This window comes from Octopus bimaculoides, chromosome 23, assembly GCF_001194135.2.
Source record: "Octopus bimaculoides isolate UCB-OBI-ISO-001 chromosome 23, ASM119413v2, whole genome shotgun sequence".
Classification (NCBI taxonomy): Eukaryota; Metazoa; Mollusca; class Cephalopoda; order Octopoda; family Octopodidae; genus Octopus; species Octopus bimaculoides.
In genome coordinates, this window is record NC_069003.1 from 17059141 (window position 1) to 17071442 (window position 12302).

The 12302-nt window shown below is 35.5% G+C and overlaps 1 protein-coding gene across 1 annotated transcript in view; it reads right to left on the reverse strand.

Moving 5' to 3' along the window:
* Positions 1–3631: 3631 nt before the first annotated feature.
* The window catches only part of LOC106877760 (uncharacterized), a 38637-nt gene continuing 29966 nt past the window's right edge, over positions 3632–12302 (reverse strand). Inside the window, exon 4 of the mRNA XM_014926769.2 lies at positions 3632–9202. Coding sequence (XP_014782255.1) covers positions 9134–9202 — 69 coding nt within the window. The 3' untranslated portion in view covers positions 3632–9133. The remainder of the gene's footprint in view (positions 9203–12302) is intronic.

Below are 12302 nucleotides of genomic sequence, written 5' to 3' on the forward strand. Positions count from 1 at the left end.
GGAATGTGGCAGAAGTTGTTTTCTGCACATTTTCAGTGTTTATTGCTCCTGAACATCTGCCACACATAAAAACTATCTTGCTAGTTAGCCTTCCTTTGATATTGCTGCACTTCTTATGTGTCCATAGCTTACACTGGGTACATCTTATAGAGTTTCTACCTACACCTTTTCTACAGACCGAGCAGGGCCATCTACCTGAAGGGGTTTGTGGTTTGTCTACCTTTCTACTTAGGACTTTGGTTTTAGCTAGGTTGACTCTAAGGCCTTTCGATTCTAATCCTTGCTTCCACACCTGAAACTTCACCTCTAGTTCTGATAGTGAGTCATCAATTAGAGCAAGGCCATCAGCATAGAGGAGCTCCCAGGGGCATCCTGTCTTGAATTCCTCTGTTATTGCCTGGAGGACTATGATAAATTGGAGGGGGCTGAGGACGGAACCTTGGTGGACCCCTATCTCTATCTGGAATTCTTCACTGTACTTGTTGCCAATCCTCACCTTACTGATAGCGTCCCTGTACATGGCTCACACAGGTCTCACTAACTATTCATCTATCCCTAGTTTCCTCATTGACCACCAGATATGGGATCAGGGGACCCTGTCAAAGGCTTTCTCCATGTCAACAAAAGCCAGGTACAGAGGTTTATCTTTGGATAGGTATTTCTCCTGCAGCTGTCTTACCAGAAATATAGCATCAGCGGTGCTTTTCCCTGGCATGAATCCAAACTGCATCTCATCTAAACTGATTCTCTCCCCAATTAGTTGGGCTATGACCCTCTCCGTGACCTTCATTACCTGGTCCAACAACTTGATACCTCTGTAATTGTTTGTGTCTATATATATATATGTGTCTCTCTCTATATATATATGTGTCTCTCTCTCTATATGTGTGTGTGTGTGTGTATAAAACTGCTTGTTTGTTTGTCTGTTGTTACCAATGCACTCAAAAACCAGTTAACCAATCATGTTCAAACTTGGCATTGTTGCGTCCTTAGACTCAGATATAGGTTGTCCTCAAATTTGGACCTGTATTGGGGACAGGAGATAGTCCTCTTTCAATGTAGTTTTGGTTTTTGATGAAAAATAAATGGACGTTAATGTAGTGTGTGTGTGTATGACATGCTGTTGATAGTGTGTTAGCAGACGTGTTCACCCCTTTCTCTCATTAATCAACCTGTCCTCTTGTTCTGTAACTACTGTCCTCTTGTTCTGCAAGGGAAGATCAATAATAAATTAATAACTAATTCTAATGAAAAATAATTCATTTTGGCCATGTGACTTTAAATTATGCTGCCCGTTTTTTTTTGTTTTGTTTTTTGCATGGAGTAGTTGCGAGTGAACTCATAGCAGTTAGTTGGTGTCAGGCAGTTGATATAACAGTTGGTATCGGACAGTTGATATGGCAGTCTAAAGGCCATTCATGGCAAGTTTGAACGTGATTCATTAACTGGTTTTCGAGTGCCTTGAAGTAATATTATTTTCATTTAGTGAAAAGTTTTGTATAGAAATGTTACATGTGCTACACCTTGAAGCAATCATATTTTCATTTTGTGAGGTGAAGTTTTGTACAGAAGAATTTTAAATTTGTAAATAATGACATTGGAAACTGCTAACAAAAAACGCTTCCGAAGAATAGACCTTTATTTAGAAGAAAGTCGCATAAAGCTAGGGCAATGCAGATACAAAAGGAGAATGAAAGTGAAGAGCAGCAACAAGAAACACTCCAAAAACAAGGAAAAAGAATAGTGGAATATAGGCAAAATGAATCAACAGAACTAAGATCAAAAAGACTTGCTGATGATAGGATAATGAAAGCAACTATTCATCAACAGGAATCAGCTGTACAAAAATCATCAAGACAGCAAATGGAGAGAAATAGAGCAGCTCAAAATCGGCATTGAAGCTTAGACAACTCAAAGGCTATGTTAACAAAGGGCAAGAACAGAAGATTTATGATTTTAAAATGCTGTTGAGTAGAACTTTATAGCTTTTAGTTACAATCCACATCAAGACTATACCTCAGAACCTTTAGTCCAGATTTCTTCGATGAACAAGCTTTGTCAAAACTGTTGTGCTAAAAAATGGAAAGTTGAATCACCTCGATTGTGCTGTTTAAATGGAAAGATCAAGTTTAAATTATTATCTGAACCACCAGAACCCTTCAGGGAACTACTAATTGTTACATCTACTAATCGAGAGATTTTCTTCGAAATATACAACAATGCATTCCAAATGACATCATTTGACACCATGAAGGTGACCTTTTGCCCATTTTAAAGATCCAATGGCACGTGTACCAAAAAATTGGGCCTCTTTCACCACTTTCAGAAGAAGAACCAAAATATTTACAATTGTATTTCATTGGTGATATGAAAACCCAAGCACAGACGAGATATGAAAGGAATAAAGAAACAAAGTATGAAACAGGATTTCAGGGAAGCATGCTGTTCCTTCATTTCAACCATCGCAAAAATTGACAAACAGGGGAGAAGTACTGCAAAACAAAGACGCACCACATGGCAATATGACTACATTGGAAGATGCTGGTCGGCAGACTGGTGCCTGAGGGTCGTATCATGTGACTTCTTGCAGCAGAAGCCTGAACTAGAACCGGCTTGTCCCACAGAGAACATTTCTGATTACTTTTGGGCACCTCTCTTATATATATTACATATCCAATATAGGTAGAATAAACAAATATGTCCTCCCTCCAGTGAGAAATAGATCTCAATTTAATACACATTATGAAAGAGCTACTTATAGTTTTGTGCTTTACAATACTTTAAGTTGGCAGATTGATAAAACACACCATTTATCTCCAAGTAATCTTTTAAGTTCTGTTCATATGTTAGATGTATTTAAAAACCAGGATGCTGGACTGTAAAAAAATGAGTAAAAATAAGAAGGAAAAACTAAAGGTTGATGCAAAAAGTGGAATGAAAAGAAACAAAGAAAAGTAAGAAAACCAAGATTGTAGGAACCATAATTAATTGAACTTATAATACTTTGAGAGGATAGACTTCATAATTCTTACCAGCTAAAGGAAATAAATATCAGGACTTAGACAATGAGGTCATTGTCAAAGGGTGGCACACAGTCTCATTTCCTATTGAAGTTGGCAGTTGTGGCTTTCCAGCAGGGTTGGCATCTATTTCCTGCAGAAGATTGGTCTAAAACCCAAACAACTGAAGAAAGCCATCAAGGAAATAGGCACAGCTGCTGAAACAAACTCAAAGTGGTTATGGTTGATAAGAGACCACAAGTGGATTTCTACCACAGGTAAAGACTAATTCAGCCCTTACTGCTCCACTCAAGTAAAGTATACAAGCTAAGGGTGAAATGCTTGCGATCCTGAGATACCTGCTGATGATACAGAAGGGTTTCCAGCTTTGCAATGGATTTGGAAGAACTTGCAATATTTCACTTACACACACACACACACACACACACACACACACACACACACACACACACACACACACACACACACACACACACACACACACACACACACACACACACACACACACACACACACACACACACACACACACACATGCATTACAACTTATTCCAAACATTTATACATTTAAATATTTGTTAGAGATAAAATAAATTCAAATAAAATGAATATTGATTGTTAAAAAATCAAACTTTATTTTCAGAAATTGATTCACAATAATTAGTTATAGACACTGATGCACAAAGATAATCATATCGGAATTTGTTTATTTGTATGTTTTGACCTTCCATGCTGCAATTGTTTACTTTTTTTTTTTTTTCATTAAAATAAATATAATAATTAAAGTTGGAATAGCTCAGTGGGTGGGGTATCAGACAAAGCACCTCATAGTTTGTGAGTTAATACCTCTTTGGGGAGGTGTTTCATTGTATTTTTGGGGTGAGGTATTTGATATTATATTCTGCTCACCTCAATTTGTCTGACTGTGATAGATTAGAATCTTATCCTGGGATAGATGTCTCATCTCTGCTTCCCATTGCAAAATGCAAGAACTAATGAGCACAGGTTCTCAAAAATCACCCAACCACTATCAACAGTTATTCAATCACCATGAGTGTAGGTAATCCCAAATGAATGTAATATTGCTATAAGATGCAGCGTGATGTAACCACTGCACCCACAGCAAAAACAAACTATCTAGAAGAGAAGAATAACGAAGAGAGCAACAGAGAGGAGAGGACACCTGCCTACGACACATACACATGCATGCATACACTTACAAAATGACCGGCTTCAGCTGAGAAATTTTCTGTGTCTTGCAAGGCAAACCTTTTAGCCTTCAGGTGTCAGCCTCAATTATTAAAGTTCTCAGTTGTCTCTTAAGACAATTGAAAAAATTCTAGGTCAATTACAACAGATGTCTTGTACAAGTGGCACATCTCAACACTTACAAAGTCCTACCCCCATCTCATATGGTTTGCAGAATGATGGTGGATATTAAATATTTAAAAATAAACATTAGACAACATTTAGAGAGAGAAAGAGAGACAGACAGACAGAGTGAGAGAGAGAGAGATAGAGAGAGAGAGAGAGAGATAAAGATAAAAGAAAAAATGATCATATTATGTATCAGTCAAACAGCTTCCTTCTGGTTACTTCAGCTACATGTGTGTGTGTGTGTATTTATATATATGCATATGTGTGTGTGCATATATCTATGCTTATATATATATATACTCACATGTATATACATACACATACACTTTGTTATACATTTTCATACACTGCCAAACTTTGCATTTACTGTATATAGCTACAAATTGTGTTGTACAAGCAATTTGCTCCATGCATACCAAATGCAGAATCAACTTTATGCACACAATATATGAATAAAATGGACAAAATCAGTAATGTATAAGCTGTCTGAATAAGCTTGTGTGTCCAGGTATGCATGTTAATACCGAACAGTGAAAATGAGTACTCAACACTGCATTGATGAATAAATATTCTTTATTTGTGGTTAAATGAGACAACTAATGATTTCATGTGCAGAAATCTTCACAATTGTTCAAGTGAACCACATGGAAGTGCTGGTGCTCATCTACCCAAAATGGAGACAAATACTAACACTTCTATGTGGTACACTTGAAAAATTGTGAAGATCTTTTCACATAAAACTGTTGGTTGCCACAAATAAAGAAAAAATTACATATATACATATACATATATCATCATCATCATATATTGCATATATATATATATTATCAAGGCAAGTCAAAAGTTTTGCCATATTTGCATTCAAGCTAGTTTGTGGCATGCATATCACATGACCGTAGCAGTTCAAGCCATAGAAGATACCTGCTGAGGGTGGTAGTATCATAATAGTTGGTGCACTGCCATGTTATGCATTGCTTTATGCTGTATGTGATTTGAAAAACCACACAGATGAATTTGCAATGCAGTCCAATTCAAGAGCATGTATTTTATGAGTTCAAACTGGGTCATAATGTTGCAGAAGCAACCAAAAGCATTTGTTGTGTAAAAGGTGAAGGAGCAGTTGACCACAGTACAGTAACCAGATGGTTCGAGAAATTTCCCTTGTGTTGCAAGGTGGGCCTAAAATTGTGAATTCTAAGGCTGTGCTCCAAGCCATAGAAGAAAATCCAGTGAGTAGCACTCAGAAAGTATCAGGCAAGTTCAGGATCTCATGGATGTATGCCATTGTGTGGCAAAAATATCTGCCATTGGCTAACAGACAGAAGGCTCTTCTGCAGCAAGACAGCACAAGACCTCATCCACTCAAATGACCCAGAATAAACTGCAAGAATATGAGGGAATTGAATTGATGCCACACTCAACATACAGTTCAGACCTAGCTCCCTTAGATTATTACTTGTTCCTATCCATAGCTCGCTTCCTTGGTGAAGGAGTTCTTTGCCTCAAAGGGCAAGAACTGATATCAAAATGAGATCAAAGAACTGGCAGAAAGGTGGCTTTAGACAGTGCAACACGATAGCCTCTATTATGAATGCTAGGTTTCTTCTGTTGTAACTAAATGAATGAAGCAAATAAGTTATCAAAATATTGAAAAATGTTTAGCTCAACACAATACATGTGTGTGTGTATATATATATGTATGTGTTGTGTGTGTGTATATATATATATGTATGTGTTGTGTGTGTGTGTGTGTGTTTGTGTGTGTATTCTGTGTCAAAGCTGGTTAGCATAACGATGTCTGCAAGAGCAAAACAACCAGAGATTCAAACTGTTCACTTTTACACAAAAAGAATCAAGTCACAATTCACTGTTACAATTATAAATTTAATGATTTAAAAAATACACACATATACAAACATATATACACACACAATCATACATACATGCACACATTTGATTATTGGTTCCTCTCAACAGCTATTTCATAAAGATAAACACCATAAAATGTTAATTGCATAATTATGTTACATCATTAATTTATTTAAATTAAATAATATTATGTATTACATTTTTGCAATTATGGAATTAATGATGTTTATCTTAATAAAACAGCTGTTGAACACAAAGTAAAAACTATATATAAAATTTATGCATTTATGTTATATATGTCTATGTAAATATATATTGATAGTAATTTTGAGTGTGCGTGCGGGAGTGCCTATATATGTATGTGTGTGTATATATATATGTGTATGTATATATATATGTATTTATATGTATATACATACATACACACAAATATGCATGTGTACATATATTTGCATAGTTATATATATACATACAGTAACATTAAAACAGACACATACATTCACTCACATATAGATACATACACATTATCATGCATATATGAACATACAGAGAAAATGAAAAGTTTTCTTATGAAACAAAGCCAGAAGGCAGCTGTAATGATTTGAGGGGATCAGAAAGAAGTAGACTGAAATCATGTAGAACAGAAAAAGGGGCTTACACACAGTCAAAACAATGTCAATCAGGTATATTGATTGATTCTTTCGGGACTAGCACCGGGATATCAATCAGAGAAGGTTAGTCAAAATAAGGTTGAAGGAGGAAACAGAAGTTGCAAATTTGTCTCTCTTAGCAGCATTCTTCAAATGGTGAACATCATGATGCTTTTACCATTTTAGGTTTATGTAATGAAATTTTTATAATTATAGTGTTAGGAATGAGACATTTTAACCATTTAATGACACAAAAAAACCATTCGATTTATCTCTAATATATTTCATGAGGTGTCACAATATTTTCATCACACAACCACAATTTCATTAAGGACCTTGTGTGTGTGTTGTAATGTTGGTCTTTATGTCAAGTTGTAATAAAATCACTTTTTCATTACTTTTTGTAGGGTACCTATTTATTATTTTTTAACAAGAATAGTATTGACAGTAACTTTGAAGTTTCAGGCTCATCACAGATGGCTCATCACAGATGGCTCATCAGGCCAAAACTTTGAATTCACTCTCAGTAATATATATATATATATATATATATATATCTTAATCAAAGTATACATTACAACCAATCTTACTTACCAAACAGTTCTGCACAGGCTACCAGGCAAGGTAATCAGATGATTATCTAATAACTGTGCTTACCAGCATTGGAAGGTATATGGAGAAAAAAAATGACTATTCTTAGATGGCTACATGTTTACACACACACTCACAAACACACACTTACAAGGTGTCCATAAATTATCTTTATGACTTCCACAATTTATCATATCTATTAAAGTTGAGATCTATCAATGAGCTTCTTTCTATGGTGTAAATAAATATTATTAAAATTTTAATTTATGTACTGTGTTTTGATATCTAAATCACTTTGATTTATCTTTAAATGTATTTATTATAATCCCTGACTTTTAATGAAATTGACAACACAAGAGAGAGCACAATGTGTATCCAGACATTCAAGTACAGTGGAATTACCGTACAAAGAATGGAAAAGAACCAGTAACTCATGTAGGCATTTATGCCTGGCATAAAAGGTTTATGGAAACAGAAGTGTCTTACAAAAAAAAAGGGGGGGGGCTGGGGGCTGGGTGATGGAGGACATCTGTGGAAGATGTTGAGTGAATTTCATCGAAGCCCATTCATGCTGCATGTAGACAATTAAGTTTACTACAGTCAAAACTTTACAGTTTTGCACAAGAAAATGAGGGTTTTATGCTTATAAAGTACAACTTTTGTGAGCACTACAGCCAGATGACAAACCCCAAAGGATACAATTTGCAGTGGACATGATAACTTGATTAGATAAAGATGGAGGCTTCCTTTGAAAGATTTGTTCCGGTGAGAAAGCAACATTTCATGTATCAGGAATGATAAATAAGCACAGCATCTGGAGAACTGGAAAGAAACAATCCAGCAGTCAATGTCTGGTGCGGCCTTTTGTTAGGCTGAGTGATTGGCCCATTTTTCTTAGCAGAAGAAACAAATATTTACAACACTTAAAAGAAATTGTTGTACTGAAGTTGCACCACTTACAACCAACAGTTATTTTCCAACAATATGGTGCACTGTTCCATTGGGGATTGAGTGTTTGAGAGCATTTTTAAAGAAGCTTCCCCCCACCAGCACAATGGGAGAGGTGGTCCAGTTCTCTGGTCACCTAAGGTATCAGATATAACCCCTCTAGACTCCTTTATATGGGGCTACATTAAAGATAGAGTATATTGCACAAAAGTTCAAGACCTCAATGATCTGAAAGAGAAAATGTGCCAAACCATATCCAACATTGATGAAGGGATGCTCCAATGCACTTGGTCAGCAATTGAGCATTGTCTAGATGTGTTGCATGCAACCACTGGATCCTATTGGAAGTGTTCTGGATTTTCTTTGTTTACCTATGTTTTGCCATAAATTCTGCTGAGTTTACCTTTTTTTTCTGAATTCTTTAAAGTATAAAGGTAATTAATGGACAGCTTGTATGTCAGAACAAAACAAATTGAAGAAAGAAAAAGTAAAGTAGAGCAGAGGAAGAATAAGGGAAGTGGAATTGGGAAAAAGACAAGAAAAGTTGTAAAAGACAAACAAGAGATGAGAGACAGGCTGCAAATGAGAGACCGACACAAATGGATTTGACTGGATGTCAGCTACAAAGTCTGATCAGTGATACAACTTCATTATCTCCCTTTGTTGAATTAGTAAGATTTATAGGAATTTTGGTGGGAAAACTGCTGCCAAAGTTACACAAATGCTACAGAGAGCAAACACCATATTCTGGAAAGATAAAAGAGAGAGAATATGAAAAAGTTGAAACATTTAATAGAAATGTAAATGTTGATATACATACATGCATATGAATTTATATGTGTGTATCATCATCATCATTGTTTAACGTCCACTTTCCATGCTGGCATGGGTTGAACGGTATGACATGGAGCTGGCCAGCAGTGAGCTGTCCAGACTCCAGTTGTCTGTTGAGGTATGGTTTCTATGGTTGGATACCCTTCCCTATGCCAACCACTTAAAAGAGTGTGTTGGGTGCTTTTTATGTGCCACCGACACAAGTGGCACGGATTCTTTTTATGTGAAAGGCCAAGCCTGTATATGTGGAAAACAGCGATTTTACTTAGCTTGATGTGTTTTATCAAGTACAGCAAATTGTCACATCTCCCGGTCTCTTGTCATTTCCTCAGCAAGGCCCAGCGTCCATTGATCTCATCTCCAAAGATCTCATCACTCTGTCTCACATCTTCCGGGGTTTACCCCTTCTGTTGGTACCTTCCACAATTAGAGATCATCACTTCTTTGTGCAGCTAGCCTCATCCATATGCAGCACATGACCAAACCAGCGCAGTCTTCTCACACACAACATCTGAAGCCTCTTATACCTAGTTTTCCTCTTATTTCATTTATATTCTGTCATGCATGCACTCTAACATTACCCATCCAGCAGAGTATGCTAACTTCATTTCTTTCAAGCTGTCGTAAGTCTTCTGTAGTCAAAGCTCACATTTCACTACTATGTAACATAGCTGTACAATTTGCCTTTCATTCTGAGGGAGAACAAGGTTTCCAGTATAGAGGAGCTCCCAGGGACAGAGGTCTTGAATTCTTCTGTTAAGGCCTGGAGGACTAAGATAAACAGAAGTGGGTTGAGAATTGAGCCTTGGTGGACTCCTACTTGGTGGACTCATTGCTATACTCATTACCGACCTTCGCCTTACTGGCAGCATCTCTGTACATGGCTTGTGCAGCTCTCACTAACCACTCATCTATCCTTAGCTTCTGCATTGACCACCAGATAAGAGAGCAGAGGACCCTGTCAAAGGCTTTCTCTCATGTTGACAAAAGCCAGGTACAGAAGTTTAATTTTAGCTAAATATTTCTCCTGCAGTTGCCTAATAACGAATATGGCATCAGTCGTTCTTCTGAACTGCATCCCATCTACTATATATATGAGTGAACAAACAAAAGGGCACTCAACACATTTATTGGGAGTTATATCAAACTGTTTTGATCCATCCATATATGTATAAAAAGAAGAAAATGGAGAGTAAATGGATGTAATTACTAATTTATTTGTATGTTACAAAAAGATGACATTTAAAAAAAAATAACACTACAAATAAATTGATTAGAAGTTGAAAGCTCAAAGAAAAATAAATTAAGATAAGAAAGAAAAAAGAACCTACATATATGTTTCAGTCCTATCATCTAGTTGATGGGATGACCTGATATATTCAATGTAAATCAATTTTTCTTATTTGAATTAATTGGGCATGGAAACAATTGTAGGTTTTATGAGTTTGACATTATTTGAGTTTGGATATGCACTATGTATGGTCCTTCACTTTGTAAATAATACTATTGATTAGTTCATCAAGAACAGTCCTTAATATTTATTTGGTTTGTATTATTGTTTTCTATTGATTCACTAAATTCTCCTTGCTATATTATACAAATAACAATCGTTATTTAAGTAACTTCAAATCTGGTTACCCCTAAAAAATGAGTAAATTTGATTTCCATTACTATAGCCTAAATATATATCTATGGGGTACTTTGGTTATTGCATTTACAGACTTAAATTAATCTTTGTTATGGAATTCTCCCCATGATAAACTAAGTAAACAAGGAAATTTTTTATTAGGTTTCTATTCATATCTATTATGGAATTATCCCTCCAATAAACAATAAATATAGAAGATCATTATTAGTTAATTTAAACAATAATTTTTTTGTATCAATTAATTTAAATAAATAGAAGAGTTGTTACTTAATTATATGCATATATATATACACACACACCTATCTTATTTTTGTATGTTGTGGTGATGAGGGACTCTCTTGGACACGAATGGATTTTGATTGATATGTGTTTGAGATGTAATGAAGTGAATTTCGATGGTTGTGGATTACGCTTGGTTGTATTGTCTGTTAGACTGCTTTTGTTGTTTTTTTAATTGTAATTGATGTATGACTGAATAGTTAACACTCACACTCTGTTATATAATATTATGTTATATTATATTCATAGTATATTATCTAATATCATAATATAAATAAATTATTAGACTGTCAATAGTATCTCTCTATTTAATTTATCATTGTAATTGTATTATACCCATATTTATATAGTACTAGCAGAGATACCTGGCGTTGCCCGTGTTACATGCAATTGAAGAATGAGAATTTTGTGTTATATTTTCTGTAAGGAACTGGAATACATATGATTCGAATTTCATGAAAATTGCACATGAGGGTTCTTTCCCTCTTTACATACCCTAAAAAATTCTAATCATGAGACATGTATCCCATACTATTGATCTTTATGCGCATATTCCAAAATTTCAGTCTTCTGGAACCTGTAAAAAGGATTTTGCTCCTGAAAAATGGAGCTCATGGAGCTCTAAAATGTAGGAATGAAGGCCCCTATGTGGGTGTGTTAATGTCAACCAGAGAAGTTGAATTGTTAGGAATGTTTTTAACTTGGGTCTTATAGTATACTTGTATATACGTGAGAGTATAGTCACACTTTAATAGTTTCAGTATGAAATTGAAAGTATTAAAGTGAAAGTATTTGAAATTACAGTAGCGACATGTTACTGTTTCACTTTTGACAGGTAATACTGAAATAGTGAAATAGTTTCTGACATCACAGTAGAGTGATGTTATTGTTTCACTTTTGACACGTAATACTGAAATAGTGGAGAAGATATGATATTACTGTGGACTCGAACTATGCAAGAAGTTAAAAATTTTTTTGGCCTAAGACACTACATGGACCCTAAAAGGATTTTGCTCCTGAAAAATGGAGCTCATGGAGCTGAAAAATGTGGGAGTTAAGGCCCCTATTGGGGGTGGGTGTATTAAT